The following is a 22,761-nucleotide window of genomic DNA, read 5'->3' as shown; positions in this document are numbered from 1 at the left end:
TTACCCTTCATCTTGTCCTCTCAGCACCTCTCTCTCTCCCTTTTATCCTATTAATTTGTACTGAGGTTCTTACTTATTATCAAATTAGGAGTGATTAGTCATTCTAGGTCGAACAATAAGTTGTCAGCCTTAATCAGCTAAGGGTCTCTGGATCTCTTCATACCCCTCAACAGAGGTTTTAAAAACAACCCTTCATGTTAACAGATATATAACGACAATGAGATAAAAACAATTATTATTTGTTTTTTTTCTCTTTCTGACAAAATCCCATAGACATTTCTGCTTTGTCCCAATCAGACATCAACACCCCCTCTTCTGCCCCCTCTTCCTCTATCCCGTCCGGTCAAACACCGCCCCCCTCACTGCAATATGCAACTCGCTGCATGCATTCATGACACCAATAGTGTCATATAAAGATAAAAGCTTGGTTTTAGATGAATTAAAAGTAATGAGCCAATCCTTTCCCCATTATACTACGTACTCAAGATCAGAGGAAAGAGAATCAGAGAGAACTTGGTCGTTTACAGTCTTAGATGTGCTACCATAGATGGTAGTACCATCAGCATAAATGTCTATGAATGATGTAAGGATGTGAGTTGGAAGATCATTAATGTAGATCAGGAAAAGAGTTGGGCCTAGGATGGACCCCTGAGGGACTCCAGCATTAATACTGTGAGCTTCTGATTTTTGCCCATCAACTACTACTCTTTTGAACCTATCAGAGAGAAATGATTTAATAATTGAGAAGACATTTCTAGCTATACCGTAGCTGGAGATCTTGTGAAGTAAACCTTTATGCCATACCCTATCAAACGCCTTTGATATGTCAAGAGCAATTGCCCTAGAAAGGTTGCATCCGTTGAGAGATTCGCTAATCCTATGAGATATAACTGTAAGCATATCTGCTGTAGATCTAGCAGAACGGAAACCATATTGTGTGTCACTAAGAAGGTTATTTTTGCTGAGATGGTTGATTACTTCTCTATTTAACACAGATTCCAGCAACTTACTCATGATGCACAGGAAACTTATTGGCCTGTACTGAGAGGGAGAGGAGCGATCACCTGAAATCTTAAATACAGAGCATACTGATGAGGTTTTCCAAGGTTATGGGAAGCAATTCTCCTTAAGACAACGTTTAAACAGTTTTGTAAGTATGGGCACTAGTTCTGGTTGAAGATTTTGAGTACTATAATTGGAATACCGTCAGGGCCGGTTGCTTTACTGGAATCAAGGTTTTTGATTAGCTTGGCAACATCACATACAGGTATTTGTATATCACATAGCGTGTTAACAGAGTTATTTGACGTTGCCTGAAACAAAAGTTTAAAATGTTTCTATTAAAACTTCTATCTCTTTATCCATCACTCTATCTTTCTCTTTTTCTTCTGTCTCCCGTTTTTCTCCATGTAGCCACCACCTTTCTCTCTCTCTCTCTCCCAGCTCTGCCGTTTTTCTCCACTTTCTTCTCCATGTAGCCAATCCCCCCTCTCTCTCCCCCTCTCTCATTTTTCTACACTTTCTTCTTCATGTAGTGCATACTCTCTCTCTCTCTCTCTCTCTGTCCTCTCTCCCGTTTTTCTCCGCTTTCTTCTCCATGCAGCTCATCCCCTCCTCTCTCTCTCTCTCTCTCTATCCCTCTCTGAACATACATAGACACAATTCATTTTTTTAGATTCCTGAATTAATAAGTCAGCATAAAGGAGTTAAATCCTTGGAAAAAGTTAAGAATTACTTCTCTTTAGTTAGTGGCTGGAAAATAGACCCAGCTGATGAAATTTGTGCCAGTTTAGGGTCAAAGAAAGAATATTTTTTTCGCAATTTTACATATTATTCATCCAAAGTAATGCCAATCAAGAAAATACCAATTTTGTGGGTGTTGACTTTGTTGTTTTTTTAGTTTTAGCTGGACATACATACATGCATAAAAGCACACAGAGACAATTGCGCTTTATATTATAGATTAGCAGATGTATCCAACGTTGTTCGGTATTAAATGTAACATTAAGTTCCTTTTTAAAAAAATGAAGTAAAATAGCAGAAAGAAACTGAGACATGTGCATGCGAGTATTATGTTTTTTTTAAACAGTTCACTTCTTGTAAGTAAAAAAAATACTCAAGCTGAGATCAAGACCAAAACCTAAAGACAGTAAGTCAAGTACGGTAACCATTAAGCCAGGTTGCCACAATCTTTAAAAAGTGTTTTCAAACCTACTTATTCGTTACATAAAGAAGCTGCCATGTGAACAATTCGCGCATATGCATTCGTGAAACAGTTAACAAACAGACAAAAATCCAACGACCCCCCCAGTACCAATTTTTCAATTTTGACACCTTAGCAACCCTTTTTTCCAGATGAAAACCAGTTAAAAAGTTTTCCACACGTCTGAATACCCTATATACCAAATTTCAAGTCTGTAGATCAAAATTTCATTGAGTATATAGGTTAAGAGTTTATTGTAGCCTTACCGGCGTCATGTCAAGACTACTCAAATAGAATAATGCCGCGACCCCCCAGTACCAATTTTTCAATTTTGACCCCTTAGCAACCTTTTTTTCCAGATGAAAACCAGTTAAAAAGATCTGAATACCCTATATACCAAATTTCAAGTCTTGTAGATCAAAAATTTGTTGAGTATATAGGTTTATCGTAGCCTTACCGGCGTCACGTCAAGACTACTCAAACAAAATAATGGCGTGCAGCGAGTGCGTGCTCTCCAACTGTAAAACCCAGTTGTGCGTGCAGCTGAAACGATCTTTATACAGTCGCGTGTGCAACTGTATAAAGATCGTTTCAGCTGCATGCACATTTCCCTTCTACACCCACACAAATTCTGTGGACATATAAACTAAACTCTGCTTTTTCACGCGGACATCTTCCAGAGCATCTTACATTATAGACATGTTGTTTTTTTTTTTTTCATCTAATCAGATTACGAAGAAAACAAATTTCAAAAATGTTTTTTTTCTGATAGTGTTGGGGGAGCCGGTTGGAAAAAGGGCTTTTTGCGCCAAAACCAAGTAGTCAACCTCAGATATAAACGTCATCATCGATTCCGTCCACGGGACGTTAAACGTGTGCGAACCCGATAATTAATTTTCCACAGAAATGGACTTTTTATCATTTTCTATCTCTCTGCTAAAGTAATGGATGGACTTTTAGGTTGGTTAATTATTCCTAAAAAAGGACTGGCTATTTCTAACCGAGAACTTTTACTTTTTTTACTTCATTTCATTTCATTACCTCAGTCTCAGAAGGACTCCCAATTAAGAAGAAACTTTCTGGTCTTCTCTTTTCATTTATTTAAGATTTTGAAAAAAGTAAAATATGTTGTATTAAATTTATTCATCCGCCTCAGTCATCGTTGTTTGATTGTTCAACACCATTTTACACTTTATTTTCATTTTTATATTTTTTGAGTTCGCAGGACTAACATCAACACCCGTAGTCCCACAACAAGTTGCCCTCACACTCACACATTCTCACTTTTCTAGATATATAGATTATATTATATTATATTATATTAACAGGGATACCCAACATTGCTCAAGATTGAATGAAGATCCATGGATGAACATTCACACTTCTAAGATTTTTATTGTCATCGAAATTGGTGAAATCACCCATTTGTCAATCAAATCAATTGATTGCCACTGGTGCACTGGAGGAAGCCCACATGCCTCTCTACAATTCATTGTAGTCTTTCACTTTAGAAAACCTACTGTTGGTTTTATAAAATTATTTTTATATGCTGACTTGAATTCAAATTTTAAATGCAAAATTCAGGTACAATAGTTCGATTGTGCTCTAAAAAGAAACATTCGTTTCGAATGCACCTCTGTCTTATCAAAAAACATACTGTTGATTTTGTATGGTAGGCCTTTCTGCATGTGTGGCGATAAAACTTCTCAAATGCTCTCAAACGACTGTATAAAAGTGTTAACTTTGGTCAAAATTCGACTGTTTCTTCTTTAATGGGATTTTTTCAATTATTAATATTCAATACTTATTGCAGGCATTCTAATACAAAAGAACACTTCCCAGAACATAAGGCAAGTGCGTGTAAAATCTTTTAAAAATCGGCCCAACCGTTTTGGAGTCAGTATGGAACTCTCTCTCTCTTTCTTTCTTTCTCTCTCTCACACACACACACACACACACACACACACACACACACACACACACACACACACACACACACACCAAATGCCTTTAAGTAAAGATTATCAATCCTTTTATATTATTATCAAATATATTATATTCTCAATTATATTCCTAATTATATTATACTAGCCTAAGTGCCCGGCGTTGCCTGGGTGTTTGGAGGAGCAAAAAAAAAAAAAAAAAAGTGGTAATAGGCAGTCAGGCTCGAACCCATACCGCGAAGGAGGAAAAGAATGTGAAAAAAAGTGACGTGTTTGCCGTTGCATTCATCGCCAAACCAGAAGTGGCAAAGGTTAAATTAAGGATAGTCAATCGAAAAGAGGGGATGACTTTCGAAAATATCGGCGAAAAAAAGCGACCCCTCCCTATAGAAAAGTGCCCAGTTGAGGGTGAAGGAATTAATGTTTTTAGCCATCATGCTATCAATTCTTATTATATTATATTTATTATATTATCAATCCTTTTATAGTTCTTTTTTATTAAAAATAAAATTAGGAATAAAAATTATCAATCCTTTTTATACTTCGTTTTTTTTATTTTTCTTGCCCATAACTTTTTTTCTAATCAATGATGAAAATATGCAAAGAATGAAGCATAAAAATGCAGGCATTAAAAGTAATTTTAATTAAATGTAGATATTTGCCTACCTATTTAGATATTTATTAGTTCTTAATTGGCTGTAAAATATATCGAAACAAAAACAGGATATTCAAAAATTAACAGTCGTAGCACATTCCACGAAGATGATGTGCTATGACGTTAACAGACCACCTCGAGAATCGTTTCTTTCAGTCTATTTCTACAGTTCTGAAGATTTCATCTTTAGTGCATGTGTGGATCCCCACAGTACTCTCATATTTATTAATTCCTAATTCACTGCTTTTTGCCCCCCCCCCCCGACAAAAGGAGGGTGGACCTGTAAATTCACCCTTATCCGTTCATCCGTTTGTCTGCCCACACTTTTCTCAATAACTATGCTTTGGAATATTTTGAAATTTTGCACAAACATTAAACATGATATGAGTAAAAAAGTAACAAAACGGATTTTCTGGGAAAACTCTGGTTGCCCCCCCCCCCTCAAGGGGTGCCTTTCAGGTTAAAATGGCTAAAATTGACACTTTTATGCTTATTAAAAAAAATTGATGCCCTGGATTTTTTAAAAACTTTCTGATTTCTATATAATTTTGTTTGTCTATACTTCATGATAACTCTTGGGTGTGCCCCAGGGGCTCTTTTAGAGCTAATAAAAACACTCCATTTTGGGGACTATTTTGTTATATTTGTCCAAAATTTTCTGTGCATGTCTATTTAGCAGTTTTGTATGGTACTAAACTCAACTTTTTATATATTAAGGCCTTGAGGACTTTTGGGGCTAAATGGGGCTGGGGGCAAATGATGGACTTAGTCATTTCTTTTTTTTTGGCATGGTGCAGAACTCAAATTTACATATGTTAAGGCCTAAAACTGCATTGTTTGTTCATTTTCACCAGGATTTGATGTCATCTGGAGACTTTTGGGGCTAAATGAGGGGTGAGAGGCAAATGCTGAACTTAGTCATTTTTTTTATGCCTCGTTCATTGTGCACTCATGGGGGACTATGCATGCTTCACTTGTTATTTCTTAAACTCAAACTTTATAATGAAACGTTTCCGCAAAATCCTATATGTTTAGAAATTGTAGCAGTTGCATGAGGGCCCTATTTTGTTTATATGTATGTATAGTATCTTGCATTTAATTGAGTTGTGGCTTGGCTTCACACATATGTACTCATGCCTAGACTTGTAATTGCATGGGAGTTAGGATGCAACAACACAGACTCAAAATCAATGAAGCTTGGTGCAAAAATTGCAATTCAAAAAAAGTTCCAGATCTGATCGCTTCATAATAGAATGTGCTATCTTTTTCTTATAATTTAACAAGTGGCCTGCTAGAATGGAACTCCAGGATACAGCATTTGTTTATCAACAAAAATCAGCCTAGCAAACAGTTCTCATTAAATTTTAGTGTTCTCTTGAATAAAAGTTGAATATTTAATAATGGAGATGTTGGTGTTATTTACGGAAGTTCCATTTTTTTTGTTCAATATTCAATTTCAGTCAGATGCAATTAATTCTACAAAATTACATTTTTCATCCTGACTTTATTCCTAACCAATCATCTAACCAACCAAAAAAATTAAAAAATAAACCATTGTACAAAGTATCCTCTATTTAGAAATCAACAGTTTAAATGCTTCAGAATTCCTTTAAAATAATTTATTCACTTTCACATAGAAAGTGGTTTGCACGAGTTTGTGCAATATTATATTTTTAAAATTTAATGTAAACAAAAAACTATCATTATAAATTTTATAAATCTGCAATATTTTCAAAGGAGATTTTTTTGTTTATTAGTATTAATTTTCAAATCTTCGAATGTATTGGTGAAATATTTTTTTTAGAAATCTATGACATTAACACATGAAAAAACTCATGTATTCTCAATGAATATGGAAATAATACAGACAAAGTTATAACTTTTGTCTTCCAAAGAAACAAATATTTGGGCTGTTTTGTTATTTTTATTCTAAAAGTGTACTCAAAAAGAATATATTAGTGATTTGTATTATTTATAATCAGAAAATGTAATTTTGTTATTTTTTAGTGCTCGTTTGCGAATCAGCATCATGATTCATATGAAGTAATCAAATACATGGTTTGATAAAAAATGACTAATTAGATTTTCTTATTTCTTTATGATGTAATGGGTTGCAGGAAAAGAACTTATGATTGAGAGAGCATTATTTCCTTGACTTTCTCTATGGCATTAATAATCCAAAATCAAAATCTGTTGATTGGATTTAATATAAAAATCCATAAATTCGAATAAAAATAAACTTTTTTGTTTTCTCCATCCATGCTTCCGTTCAGTCTTGAAAGACAAAGGATACCCCCCTGTAGGGGTAGCTGCGCGTGTAATTGTGAGGCAAGGGTTGCGTAATCCCAACCACACCCTCCTGAATCAGCACTGTTTGAGTCCAGTTGCAAGGAGAAGTTCAGGACGACTGGAAACAATGCCGAGATAAGCAGAGAGCACATACAGCAACTGGAAGCCCCAAATGGTCACCCATTTAGTACTGACCAGATTCAACGTTGCTTAACTTCGGTGATCCAACAGGAACCGATGTGTCAACGTGATTATGCCGTTTTCTAAAACATATGGCATCAATTGGTCTAAATAAATGATAGAACATTTTTTTGTGTGTGTAGTTGTTTTTATTAAAGCTATTATTCCAGTCAAATGGTTACAAGAAGAGAACTTGTGACTGAGAGAGCATTATTTCCTCCGAATTTCTCTGTGACATTATTCCAGTCAGATTTAAGGAAATTCTCGTCTTTACTATATACATAAAATATACAATGCCTTGCAGCTTGGTTTGGTTTGCAGTTAAGTCTTTCAGTGCTGGGGATTTTAATGGTTCTTAATAACTGAGTCAAGAGAAAGATCAATAACCACTCACCTGGCCCAGGTATCGTTTCTTCATTAGTCGCTGCACACCATCTTCCTGTGGTAGAAACAAATGCAGAACTGGACATGTATTGTTTGGGTTTCTCTTGAAAATCAGAAGGAATATCATATGTGCCTGGCCCTGGGCATGGAGGCTCGGGCGGAAGCTGTAAAGCAGGTGCTGAAAGACAAAGGTAATGTTTTTGCCTGCAAAGAAAGAAAAATAAATAAATTTGGCATGTAAAATTTTAGTTACAAATACATAAAAAAATACAAGAGTGACGACGGCATCGGCGAAATTTCATGGGCTGTTGCCTCTGATAATATTGCGAGTTGTCCCCATCTATACCTAAGGTAAGTTGCAAATGTATCAGGGATGTCATCTTATATGGCAGTGAATGATGGACCGTCACTCAACCCTCTCTTATCCGACCACAGGCCAATGACAGATCTTTATTGTTCATTAAAATTTTTCTGTCACTCTATTTCTTTTACTCTCTTCAATAAAATTATTGATTTAATAATTGAGATGCATGGGACAGGCACATTCTGTTGAATGTTGTCACTGTTATAGTACCACAAATATTATTTGCCTCATATTGTCTGCGACCGGTCTGGACCGATCTCATAAATAAAGTTGTTATTACTCTCTATCATTCGGCTCCGATTTCTTAACCATCACTTCAGTCACCACTAAGAGGTGTTATTAGATGATAACACCCTGGATGTAATGAAGTCTATCTGCTACCTAGAAAATATACTGAGTGCATGTGGTGGGCATGAAGTCCTGGGCATTACTTCTTGACCAACTCTATTATATATAATTTTTAGTTAATTTTCCTTTTCAAAAAGAGGTGTAAAGTTGGTATGACTTAGACTATTAAGATTGCAAAAATTCTGAATCTAACTTCTACAATCTGAAACATTCAGGCTGATGTGGATCTTCAACTGGAAAAAACTTCTTTTTTTTTTTCTTAATTCAATTTACTAGAAAAGAATGTTTAAAATTTTTTTTCGTTAATTCAATTTTATTATGGATCTTCAGTTGGAGAAAAAAAAAATATATATATATATATTTATTTTTTTTTTGGGGGGGGGTTATTCAATTTTGTTGAAAGGAATGTTATTTAACTTTCTCTTTAAGCAATATTGAACCTGGTCACTACTAAACATGAGTGACCATTTGGAAATTCCAGGTGTTGTATTTGCTCTCCACTTGGCATTGTTTCCAGTTGTTTAGCACTTCTTCTTGCCACTGGACTCAAGCAGTGCCGATTCAGGAGAAGTGTTGTTGGAACTTGTGCAACTCTTGCCTCACAATTACACATGCAGCTACCCTTACAGGGGGTATCCATTGTCACTTGAGACTGAACGGAGGCATCGAACCTTCTCTTGGTTTCAACATTAATCAAATTGTATCTGTACATTAAGATTTTTCTGTCACTCTTTTTTATTAAATCCATAATTTTATTGAAGAGAATAAAAAGAATAGATACATGAGACAGGCACATTCTATTGACGATTGTCTCCACAACGACATTGGTACTAGATGAGGACACCCTGGATGCTACCTAAGAAATATACTGCATGCAGGTGTTGAATGTGAAGGCAGCTTGGGCATAATTTCGTGAGCTGTTGCCTTTGATAGCACCACACACTATTCCTCTTTACATTTGAGGTCAGTTGTGTAGCAGCTGTGTCAGTAGCAAATTGTTATATAGCAATGGATCCTCATCTAATCCTCTTTCATCCGAATGCAGTGCAACGACAGATCCATCATCAGATGTACAGCATAATCATGTTGACACATCAGTTCCCATCAGATCACTGAAGTTAAGCAACGTTGAACCTGGTCATTGCTAAAGTGGACGACCAATTTGGAAATTTCAGGCACTGCAATGTAGGAAGATGTCGACACCTCTCTGCAAGAGTTGCAAAAATCTAACGTTGTCATCTCCCCTAACGAGGATATACATGCAACTGGAGACCACTTGTGAATTTTATACTCCCATGGAACTTTGGAGGAAGCCAGTTAAACCCAAATAGGGTTGGTGTTGTTACACACACACACACACACACACACACACACACACACACACACACACACACACACACTATCATCATCATCATCATGTGCAATGTAAAATCTGATCAAACCCAACACATCAAGTCAGAGGATTTGCTGAAAGGGCCATATTTGTAATTGGTTATGTTGGCATGGTTATGCAGAGCAGTTATTCGACTGAATAAGTTGTTGCAGAAGCATGGATGTCTTGATTGGCAGAAAACTTGAAAAATAATTTTGAAAGTGTTGACCTGATGAACTGTGAGTAAGCTTGCAAAATATCTAAAAAAAATTAAAAAAAAAAAAAAACGGGCACTTCTACAGAATTGGGACGAGATTTTCGGAACTTGTAAAACTGAATTTCACATGAAAACAATTGTTTCTACGGGTAGAAAATTTTTTATTAAAGAAAAAAAATAGAATTTCATGAAAACGATTGTAAAACACAGAAGAGTTCAACGGGAGGTAATATTCTGTTTGAATTAAACAAAGATGGTGGCAATTTTTCACCTGCTAACACAATTGAAGTTGTTTTGTTTAATAATTCCGTAATATTCAGGTAATTTCGACTGCATAATTTGGAAGCTACCATTGTAACTTATTAGAATTGAAAAAAAAAAAATCAGTTGAAACCATTGTTTTTTATCTAAAAATTCCATTTATTGACTACAAAATCTCGTCCCAATAATGTAGAAGCACCGAAAAACGTCTAACAAAGTAACATTAAATGAATGAAGAGAGAGAGAGAGAGAGAGAGAGAGAGAGAGAGAGAGAGAGAGAGAGAGACACTAGACATTTCGTTTTGCTTTGGTTGTTTTTTCATGGCATATCAACCGTTTTTTCATCATCAGTATTAACATACTCGATTTAACATTCGTTTTACATGCTGACATGTGTTGTATGAGGAGACATGATATGAAAATGATACAATGGATGTGTAATGTGAGTGTTAAAGACAGCCTTGATTTGATTATTTCAAAGATCCGGACAGTATAGAGAGATGTGTGCAGAACAGGAGACTTTGATGGTATGGTCACATTTAAAGAATGAACGAGAGTTCTTAGGTTAGTAGATGTAAAGCAACTGAGGTAGCAGTGTTAGTTCACAGGTGAAGTACAAGAAAAACATGGGAGGAGGGAGGATACGGATGCACTTGAGAAAAAGCGGGAGAAATAAAGACCTGACCAAAGATAGATCTTGACACAATCCTTTACCTGTAAAAAAGCTAAATACATTCTAGGATAAAATGCTGTTGCCATATCCAGAGGTGCTGCTTAGAGCATCCTTTCCTGCTGCCTTGAAAAGTACAAAACCGACTTCAAAATCTAGTGGATGATGGGCTTTTCTCCTTCTTACGACTACTTTCTTACAAACGACTTTGCTAGTTTTTCTCAACTCTATCATTATTTTCATGGTAGGTGCTCGACTGAGCTACAACCTATGGTTACCTTATCTAAACATTCACAGCAAAAACTCATCTAGTTACAACCATTGCCAATAGCCCTCCTCCCCTCTCTCTATCTACCTACCAAAAAATAAACGAAATGAGCAAAGTTTATTTCTTAGAACAGCATGTTGTTGCCACACAATACTCCGGAGCTGCTTCCCAGCTGACTATAACATAGTCGTTTTCGAGCCCAATAGAAACAAATTTTTGTTGAGTCGCCATTTAAAGTAATCAAGTTCTACCCAATCACCACCATCATTACCAATTTCATGTAATCTTTATCCTCAAGTGGCTTTTGAGCCTTGATAAGTGGTAACACTCTAGTAAAAATAAGATTAGTTTGGAAGTCAATTTCTAAAAGCCGTCCAACACATGCCAACATATAACTGAATTGACACTTGTTCTTATTATAAACTACATGCGTTAATAAAAAATAAAAAAATCAGTTTTGTTCAAAGTATTTATATTCAAAGTTCAATGCAAAGTTTACCCTTTGGTGCATAAAATGAAAAAGCTCAAAATCATTTCGGTGTACATGGCCCTGAGCAATATCTGGCTGAATTAATAAAAACAAATAAAAATATTTTGAGCCAATCAGAGGATTTCTCTGAATTTGTTGAATTTACATTTTTGATTCACCTCAAGCGCATATAAGGCTAGATGGCTTTCCTTCAATAAACAGTTGAGTGAAAATCCATGGAAATGTTAATATCTGTATTATGCCAGCTTCCGTCAGCTCTCCATCTGTCTTAGGAAAGTTAAATTCATTTCTCAACTCACTCACACAGAAAGTGACAACCTTGATTGAAGTGAGTGACCCTAATGATGGAGGTCTGAACAGAGCTGAAAGGGAGAAACAGACCAAATATCAAGGTCTCATGTATGATATGAAAAGAAAGTGGAATCTTATGAAGAAGAACCTGAAGTCCTACTTAACTAATATTCCTGGTGAACCAAGTGCAAAAGAGATCCAGACAATTGCATTTAAGGGAACAACGAGGATACTAAAAAGAGCTCTCGGTTGGTTTCAATAAAAAGCAGGGCAATGTTGGCAGCTGGTTTGACTGTCCCCATAGCCAGCGTTACAATCTTCAAAGGAAGAAAAATTAAAAATTTTTTTTTAAAATACAAATTTATGCTGATATAAGACAAATGCATAGATTTATTCATTTTAATACTAGTAACATTTCTCCCTAAACTTTATACAATGAAAACAAATGGACATTAACTCTTATTAATAACTTTTAATCGAATGTCAATCTTTCAAAATCTATTATGTCAGAACAAGACCTTTTTTTTAAAGTCAGGGAGAAGGGTTTTTAAGTATTGACTTCACAGCTTTGACTTGAATGAGATTTGCAGATTCAAAGAACCATTAACAAGACTTTAAGCTTTAAAATGAAATAAAAATGTTGAAAAACTTACAATTTCTTTTTTCCAATTTTGGCATTGATTTGTTTATTCAAATCATAAGATCCTGGGCCAGGGAACTAAATAAAGAAAAATAAAGAAAAATGATTAATATAATAAAGACCAATGTGTGTGTGTGTGTGTGTGTGTGTGTGTGTGTGTGTATATATCATGGTTTGTGGTGCTAGGCTAAAAGTAGTCGATTTGTTTGTTTACCTTGGTAGTTTTCTCTCAAGGGATGGCTCTCTTGATACTGAAATCCAAAGAGGAATTCAGAAGGCAGCTGTAGCTTTTGGAAAGTTCGAGAATAGAGTGTGGTCTGATTGTGACATCACAGACGGGACAAAGATTTGCGTTTGCAAGACGTGTGTGCTAACCACACTGTTGTATTCATTGAAGACATGGAAATTGCATCAAAGGCACATTAAATGGCTTGAACAATTTCACCAAAAATGCTTGAGATGTATTTTAAACATCAAGAGACAAGCACAAATACCCGACACTGAGGTCCTTGTGAAAGCATATTGCTCTAGTGTTGAGACCCTTGTAATCAGATCTCACATGCGTTGGGTTGGCCACGTGGTTTGAATGAAAGATTGTAGGCTGCCGAAACAATTTTTTTATGAGGAGCTGAAAAATGGCAAGCGCTCTCAACATAAGCCTAGGAAGAGGTTCAGGGACTGTAGAAAGAATAATTTGAAAGTCCTGGAAATCAACATCGACACGTGGGAAGAACTTACTCTTCCAAGACCAAAGTGGTGAAAGCTTGTATGTGAAAGTTGTGATGTTCTAGAGAAAAGAAAGCAGGCTTACAACAATCTGAAGAGAGTTTTGCAAAAGATTTATTGATAGTCTTAACCATGACACACAGAGCTGTAAATGCAATACTTGTGAACGAGTGCTTCTGTCAAAAGCTGGCGATGTCAACCACCTTAAGTCACACAAAACTCCTGTTCAGGTCAACTTTGTACCTATTAGTCCAAACCAAACGATCTGTTTAATATACAGCAAAGTGTGCAAATCTACTGTTGGTTTGAGAAGACATATGATTGTTCATAGGAATACCATTCAGCCTCCAGAGGAAGTAAGCTCGGTGGAAATTGCTCAATTTGTATGTCACATCTGTTTCAAGATGTGCAAATCTGCAGCGGGACTGCAGAATTATCTAAGATGGCATGGACAGCCTGGATATCTAGGGTGCCGTTGAGACTATAAAAAGGGACCTCAGTGGTACAGGAGATTAATAGTTTTCTTAGTGTGTTAGGGTTGATTTTAAGTGCGGAGAGAGTATGATTATTATATATATTATTAATTATTATCTCTATAGTTTCATAAACAGGGACGTTTGTAAAGAAACTTTTAACATAAAGTGAAGATAGGAGTTCATTTTTGGGTTCTACTGAATGAAGTACGTCTATTACATTTTTGGAGGAATTAACTCTATAACTAGCGGGTAAATGTGGCATACTTAGTTTATGAAGGGTTTTTGCGAGTTTATGAACAGGTGTAGGTATTTGCAAAATAATATGATGAAGAGGGTAAATAATTGTGTTAATGAGACATATATATTTCAGTTTGGTTAGACAAAATTCTCATTTTGCAAAACTCCAAAATTTGATACACTGCAGTTAAAGCTCTCTTCTCCAAAATCCAATGCACAGCTGTTACTACTCCAAAATCTTTTTATTCAAACTGGCAGCATCTCATTTGCATAAGTGAAAATTTACATTAGTTTGCAAGAACGTTGAGGATAAAATTAACTGGGTGCCACTATTTTGTTTATTTTTCTATCATTCAGCAGCTCAACCCTACAAGATACGCAGTCACGTGGCTGTTTTACAAGTTTCACTCTACTCCACCCTGATATCATCATCACAAACAAGATAGGGGCATGGTGTCTGTCTTTGTTATGTACTTTGTTATGTACTACTTTTTTGAAGAGGAATGATGTAGGCTTCATCCTCATCTCCATGCGCACTCTCATCTGCAGTTGGAGTTTCACTAAACAGCGCTTCAGCTGGGAGGCTACTAATATCAGAATTATTGTCAAGTGGATTTCATATCCTCAGAATCGCTTTTTTCGCTTGACGACGGTTACATCCATATCACTGGTCAGAGGTCTTTAATGTGACACGGTACCCCATCAATTTGTATAGATTGCAGGCTGATCATCTCAGTAACTCATTCAGTTTTATATTTTGTTCACCCAAACAACGTCTCTTTTTTTTATGCCTTCTCCAACACTAATTCAGACAATGGGTTAGCTTCAACAACTGACATGTGTAGTGCATGAGTTGGTGCTGTGAAAGATAAAATATCATCCTTGGGATGACGTTGTGCCAGTAAACCACCTTCAATATTGAACAGCTCTCTCTGGCTGTGATAGTTTTAATAATCTTGTGACTTGGTTCTACAATCCCATTTCCACTCAGTGAATAAACACATCAAAACTGCATCTGCATGTCTCAATTTTTCACAAATCTTCCAAAGAAACGCTGTGTCATTGTCGATCAGGAAAATATTCTCCAACTATCTGATGATAGTGATCAAATGTTGTCAGTGCAGTTGCCGCCAAATTGCAAACTTATAGGGTCTGCAGTCAATGAGTATTAGAAAATTGGTGCGTTATATCTGACGTACGGATACATCAGAGATTTCTAGAATCTGACTTTATCATTTCCACCTGAGAGTGCTCTCCTTTTCTCAGACTTGCAAGCCAACACCTCTGACTCCATCTCTCAGATGCTCTGAATCCTTTCAAACCAAAACATGGTCCAAAGAATGTTGTTGCATATGTGATGCAGGAATCAAGTTCTTGTGAATAAAAATGTGCCACTTTTGATCGTATGGTCTTGAGATGCAATAGTGTCAATTACAGATTTCATAATAAGCAGCACTACATTCAGCTCAAATCCCAACAGCATAAGAAAGAAGCATGAGCCACTAAAATTAACTGCCACTCTCAGTTTTTGTGCACACTTCTACATTGACAGTGAATGCATCCACAAGTTGATTTAATTCTCTGTAAATTCATTATGGGTTGCACTTTACCTTTCACATGTTGCTAAACAGCCATGTGCGAGTTTAATCCTTTGATGCTCCTGAGAATATGGTATTAGCCAACCGTTATCAATCCACATCTGAAGTTTCTCTTCGTATGCAGCTCAATTCTTAGTAGAACTGCATATTCTGGAATTATATTACACAGCTGATCTGGCGATTCACTCATGGTCCACTTCCACCTCACAGTCCAGACCCTGTGTTCGTGGGTAAATAAATGCAACATGAAAGTCTTTTTCCCCCCAATAGAAATAATTACACAGACTTCTTTCCTTTTACCAAATACCTCCAGCCGCTGTGATCACGACCTCCCTAAAGCTATTATTGTGTCAATTCTAATCAATACGTCATAGCCAAGGATTTTTTCCTGCGTCACTAGGATGTCAACTTCAGTTGTGTCACTTTTTTCAGTGCAGATCATGACAGTATCTAAACCACAACATGCTTGGAATAAGTCATTGATGGTCATAACATTTACCTGTTGATTCGTCCACATCTGACAGCGATTAGCACTTACTATCGATCGAAAATATCCTGTGTCTACAAGTTTTGTTGCCAACGATAAGTAATCCTGCATTTATTGTTTGGCAAAGATGGCAATGATACCTTGTTCCCGAATTTTCTTCTTAAACAGTTGTGAGATATGTGACCCAACCAATTGCAGTGATAACATTGTAGTGTTGATAAATATTCCTCATACTATTTCAAGTCCGGCACTCCTTAGCAAAATGATTAAGGACCCAACATTTATTGCAAACAGGGCTCTTATGCTTATTGCTAAAACAAATGAATGAAGGCTCCTTCAGTCTTTGACAGACTATGGATACCCACGAAGGGGTGCCTGCACATGAAATTTTTGTCGCAGGAGGTGCACAATCTCCTGAGTCAACATTGTTAAATAACAGTGGCAAGTGAAGTGTATGTATAAGATGAATGGAAACAAATGTTGAAATAAGCGGAGAGCACCTAGAATTCCCGAATGGTCACCCATCTGGTACTAACCAGGCTCAACGTTGCTTAACTTTGATGATCTGACAAGAACCAGTGTGTTAATGTGATTATGCCGTATATGTCTGGAGTTAAATTTAACACACTGGTGTTAAAAGTTGCTACTCCAAAATCTGAATTGGCTTAGTCTCTGAAAAACAGGTTTTCTATTTAAACTGGCAGCATCTCATTTGCTAATTGAAGGAGAATCCACATTACCTCCACAATGTTCAGATACTGCAAGTCTAGTGCTTGCTGCTGCTGCTGTAATTGGTTCCTTAAAGATGTTTCTAACTCAGCTAATAATAACTTGTCAGTTGTTAATTCATCAATTGATGATGACACTAATAGAAGCCTCCTAATATCCTCAGGTAAACCTACCAAAGTAGAACATCTTAATTATTTCTTCATTCACATCACCAAACGGTACTGACAATTTTCATAAATCAGCTAAGTAAATGTCAACAATTTCTCTGGGGTGGATTCGTCACCCAATAAACTGCTGTCATGTAACAAAAGAATCTGTATCAATGCTGTATAAAGGCTGCACTTAATTTCGTTCAAGTCTGGTTCATCCCTGAGTTACTGGTACACTGCATAGGTCCCTCTGGTTCACCTCAAAGGGATGACTGTTGCTGGGTCTTTTATTTTGCACAATTTACAAATACACTCAGTCTTTTCAACCCATTCAATGACAGGGTTCAGTGGCAGACCCCCAAAAATCTGGCATTAAGCAGGTGTTGAATCTGTCCATTTTTTTAACATATGGAATCACTAAAGGTCACTTGAAGATAAGATTCATGTGTAGAAATGAAATATGCAAAAAGCCCAAATAACTTGTAGTTACATTATCAGTTGTTAACTATTATGCACTTTCAACTAACAATATCTGAAGTTAAATCCAACACCCTAGTGTCAAAGCTTGCTACTCCAAAATCTGAATGGATATAATCTCTGAAAAACAGTTTTTTTATTGAAACTAGCAGCATCTCATTTGCATATGTTCAGTGAGAATTCACGTTAAAGATAAAATTAACTGGGTGTCGCCATTTTGTTTTCTTTTTTTTCTATCATTCAGCAGCTGAATCCTATAAGACGTGTAGAGTGTTTTTGAGGCAAGTAATTCTAACACTCAATACAAATTTCCCTTTCATTCTTTCTTTACACGTTAATGAAGATAACTTTATATTTAAATGCAAGAATCAAACTTTGTCCACTCATTCTGTAGTAATGCAGTGAATATTATATTTATGTATCGACTCTTCACTAGACATTAGTTCACGCAACCATTGAAGACAAAATCATCTGTCGCCATTTTGATTTCTTTTATCATTCAGCAGCCTAAACCTAACCCTAACCCTAAACCAACTAGACATGTAGACACATTGGCATCTTTGGAGCAAGTACTTCTCACACCTATTACGATTTTCTCAACAGTTATAGCATTAACGTGATCAAACAACAATCTTAGAGTGAAATGAATATGGCCTGGACAGTGAATGTACAAGTGCATGTTCATAACCCCTGTTCGATATTTTACAATTTATTTTTTAAAACATTTAATCAATTATGCAATTGGAATCTGTTTTTGAATCATCTAAACCAGCCAGAATTTGATTGTAGTCTTCTTTGATGCATTCCTTCAAAGTCTGAAATTAACTTCTAGTCTTCGTCTGACCAATAAAAAAAGTTTAGCAGGATCTGTTTTGGATTTAATCTCATATTGAAACGCTCAACAATTTCTCCATTTCATAGATGGACCTGATATGTTGCCTTGTAATTTCTATTGCTCACATTGATGCAGTGCCTTTCACAGCACGACAAATTATTCCCCGGTCACTCAAAATCGTTGACACAGTTGAATGTGATGACTGCATATCATACAGAATATAACTTTCTTCTTTGACCTACTTAATGACAAAATGTATATTTTATAGAGAAATTTGGCCGCATCTTTGAAAATTTATTAGGTAAGCTTAATGAGAAAATTTAGAAAGTCAAATAATGTTTTAGAAATTTTTTTTTAATAAATGATTAAGATCATGGTGGGAATGTTGAGACTTTCATTGTAAAAACATTTTCACAGAAGATAGTGTTTTTTTTTTCTGTTTTGTTTTTTTGTTGCATATTTTATATTCTTTTTGTAAATAAATAATTTAAAGCAACTCTGCTTCTTGTTTTTTGGATACCGTCAAAGTATAGTATCTGTTCTGATATTACGCTTCATCTCTTCTGTCTTTAATAAGTGAAAGAGAAAGCTTCCTAGAGTGGGGCAATTTTTATGTTAGCCCCTTTTCGGTAAACTAGATTTTTCTCCATATTAAAAATTGTGTCTAACTCTGCCCTCATGGAGAGGTAAGTAAACAGGGAGTTATTATGCTTGTCCAGAGTTTGCTCTATGGTTTATATAAGCTTAGGAAGCTAGCTTAGGAAAACCGAAATAGATTAATTTTTTTTTACAAATTCGAGTCATTCAGAGTTATCCCCCTTGTGTCAGCCTTTTGTGTGTGTGTGTGTATATTTTCTAGTAACATGATAGCTACATCTCTTTCTTATGCATTAATCCCGAGGTATAGCAGATAGTTACATGAATTCTTTTTATGTGTGCCTATTTAAATTAGTGATCTTTCAAACTAATGCATTTCAGATAAAAATATTATTACGTATTGACGTGTCATGGCAAAATTAGTATAAATTCCAAAAATACATAATAATGTTTTCAAACAGAAATAAGTTGGTTTAAAAGATCAATAAACACCTTTTTTTCTTTTTTTTTTTTTTTTTAAATAAAAATCAGTTTGGACAAGTTACGAAGCCACTTTAATAACCCTTTTTTTTTTTTTTAAATAAAAATCAATTCGGACAAGGCATGATGCCACGTTAGTAAGCAAATCCTTTTTTTTTCCTTTTTTTTTTTGGTTTGTTCGGCTTGCTTTTCCTTTTATCTTTCATTTTCACTTCTTTCATCATCAGCTTTTTTACATCGAGATGTGATTCGAATGAATACTAAAAAGCAAATGGCTTTAATTACTACCCTTTTTCTTTCTCCACTTTTGTTTGACATTCGCTCTCTTCATCACTTCAAAAGCAAGCCGTTTTTTTCACTGGAATGTGTAGAACTGAAAATATTTTTAAACCAATAAAAATCGTTTCAAACTCCAAAACTGACAATCCTGTATAAAATTCAACAAGCCCATAATACTGGCTTGGTGAACAAAATTTCAGAGTTGTTCCAGGGACACCTGAAATGCGTCTGCCTCGACTCTCGTTCATCCTAAAAGACTGGAAGACACCATCCTGAAATTCCTTTAAGCCTGCTCTATCTCCGGTGAATACAGCAATCCAGAAGGTAAACTCTCTCTCTCTCTCACACACACACACACACACACACACACACACACACACACACACACACACACACACACACACACACACACACACACACACACATTCAAGAACTTTAAAACTTCTCAACAAACTTTAGTCTTTCAAAGTATATTTTACATTTCTGTAAAATTATTGATATATATTTATATTTTGTTCATGAATTCATGTTTTCTCATTTTCATTCCAAAATTCCATTGTTGAGTCAGCACTTACTAACTGGTGACCCATTCATAACATTCATGTTTTCATCCATCTTTTTTATTTGTCAATTTAATTACATGTATATTAATTGTTAGAGCAGCTCCTTGCACTTTTCAAAGACGCTACTGTCACTAAAATACACTACATGACTAAATGTCTTTTTTCTACAAGCTTAATAAGTTATCAGAAGACATCTAAGCGCATAAATATGCATAAATAGTAAAAGAATATTTTGCTTACAGGATAAGTTTTATCTGTACATATGCGTTTCGATTTTGACTTAAAAGGGCAGGAAACGGTTTTCAAACTTTCTTGGACTAATTTGTAATTTACTGAATATTGGCCTGAAAAATATTAAAAAAACAAAAAAAAAACATAAACAGACATTAATTTTTTTTTTTTTTACAAAAATATAAAATAAATATGTGATGAAAAAGAACTCTTCAATTTCCCTCTTTTACATTTTGGAATGAATTACTTCCCTTTGCTCTAATGTTTCTGAGTTTTGGAGATAAAGTTTGATATGTATTATTTGATTTGTTTGGACTACTATTCAACACCCAAGATGAAAACAGTAGTCCGAACAATCCAAATGATACATGTTATCAATCTCCATCTAAAATATTCTGGTCAATTATATCAAATTGGTATGAATTCAAAGTAATACAAAAATGGAAATGACGCAATGCTCTTTCAGCTCTTAAATCATCAAGAATGTGTTCACAGCATTTCATTTTAGGATATTTTGTGCATTTTATCCTCATATATCTCAGTCTTTCGATTGAACTATTTTGAATTGCCACAAAGCACCTATTTTGCATAATCAAACGGTTCCTGGGAAAATATTGGAATTATTGCATATACACAATTACGGATCCAGGTAAAACTAGATGCAAACTGGATTGCTGATAATGATGTCAACTCTGCATTCCAATCAAAGACTTGAGATCATGAAACAATGAAAGAATATATTCTGACATGATTGGAATTGCTAAAAGTGGAGAGCAATAGAACAATTGTGTCTTGAGGAGTATTCTTTATTGAAGTGCTAGAAAGTGAAGGGGAGATCACTTTCTTAGTCCTTCACTTCAAAATCAAACGGTTCTGAATACGCTCCTACGTGCAATCACTGCTTCCTTTCAGTGAGTGCATACTAGTTGTGGCCACTTTTATTCCTTCATCTCTTCACACTCCCTCCTAATCTCATGCTCACAAAGGTGCATCCTGGCAGCAGTCATTTTTGTTAAGTGCTCCTTCACAAAAATGCGGCTTCTTCAAAAGTGTGGAAAATTATTATTCTTCAATGCTTTACTTATTTAAGGTTTGAGAAGTTGAGAAAATCCTTGAATGTAATTTTTAATTTGGTTAACCACAACCTTTCTTCTTCTTTGTACCCTCTCTCACACAGTTGTGATGCGGCTACTCAGTCTTTTCTTTAAAATATATTATGACATGCATTCTTCAGAATTGTCTGATTTATTCTCTGCTTCTTTTGTTCCGGCTCATGTGACTCATTGATCTAGTGGTCTTCATCAATTCGTTGCTTTGATACCTCGTTATAATACAGCTTCTTATTCCAGTAGCTTCTTCCCAAGAACTGCAGGCTTGTAAAACTCTCTTCCTGCTGATTGTTTTCCTCCTACTTATAGCGTTGGTCTTTTCAAGACTTAAGTGAATGACATTTCATGCCTTTGCAATAATTATCTTTCGTTATTTCTGTTACATATTAGGGACCGTACATCAATGAGGATTAAATTGACTAGTATGAATTTTGACAAGGGTCACACTTAGTGCATGTCATGTTAACCTTAATCTACAAACAGAATCATTCCCAGAGACAGATAATGTAAAGTTCAGGCATGTGGCAGAAGTTAAACAGTAGACAAAACAGTCGAACGATAACAAGTCATGTCATGTTTTTTCGATCTGGGAGAGATAGAAATTTTTTTTCAAATCAGTCTTTCTGTGGATGCTGTGCGAATGAGATACCAACAATAATGGCGAATAATTTAAGCAAAATGTTAAGTCAACGTCTTTGTCTGTGTGTGTCACTCATTTCAGTCAGTTAGGTAGTTAAGAAGTAAATAATTAGCTAAGATAATATTAGTCCTTCTCTCTGGAATGATCAAGTCCAATGTAAACAAGTTTTTGTTATCTCACCCTCTTAAATAATCATATTCTACCCAACTTGCACCACCAACAATCACTAAGCTGTCATCTCAAAGACCACCTTACATTCATTAACCCTTATCGTTGAGTGACTTTCAAGCCTTGATAAGGAGTAACTCTCTTGGAAAAAATAAAAAAAAATTAAAAAAAATAAAACCATTCATGAAAACTCTCAGCAAACGTCTCCTTGTGTCCCCTTTTTTCATGAAAAGAAGCTTAGTTCTATAACAACCACTAGGCAAAATGGCAACAACGCAAAGAACTGAATATAAAAACAAACAAAAAAAAAAGATCAGCATACATAAACACCCAACACACATGTCTAAATAACTTTATTTATTATTGAAAATTTTGAACTTTTTAGCTGTTTACAATCAAATGGCT

The 22,761-nt window shown here is 35.5% G+C and overlaps 1 protein-coding gene across 4 annotated transcripts in view; it reads right to left on the bottom strand.

Moving 5' to 3' along the window:
- The window catches only part of LOC145279794 (O(6)-methylguanine-induced apoptosis 2-like), a 137,838-nt gene that overhangs the window by 8,059 nt on the left and 107,018 nt on the right, over nucleotides 1–22,761 (bottom strand). For all 4 annotated transcript variants that reach the window (XM_080131124.1, XM_080131125.1, XM_080131123.1 and 1 more), the window contains 3 exons: nucleotides 20,449–20,552; nucleotides 12,589–12,653; nucleotides 7,665–7,858 (listed from right to left, as the gene is read on the bottom strand). In XM_080131124.1, the coding sequence (XP_079987250.1) occupies nucleotides 7,665–7,858; nucleotides 12,589–12,653; nucleotides 20,449–20,552 (363 nt within the window). The remainder of the gene's footprint in view (nucleotides 1–7,664; nucleotides 7,859–12,588; nucleotides 12,654–20,448; nucleotides 20,553–22,761) is intronic.

This window comes from Euprymna scolopes, chromosome 7 (genome assembly GCF_053919585.1).
Source record: "Euprymna scolopes isolate OS-2025 chromosome 7, ASM5391958v1, whole genome shotgun sequence".
Taxonomy (NCBI): Eukaryota; Metazoa; Mollusca; class Cephalopoda; order Sepiida; family Sepiolidae; genus Euprymna; species Euprymna scolopes.
This window is presented reverse-complemented; position numbering and strand designations above follow the sequence as displayed.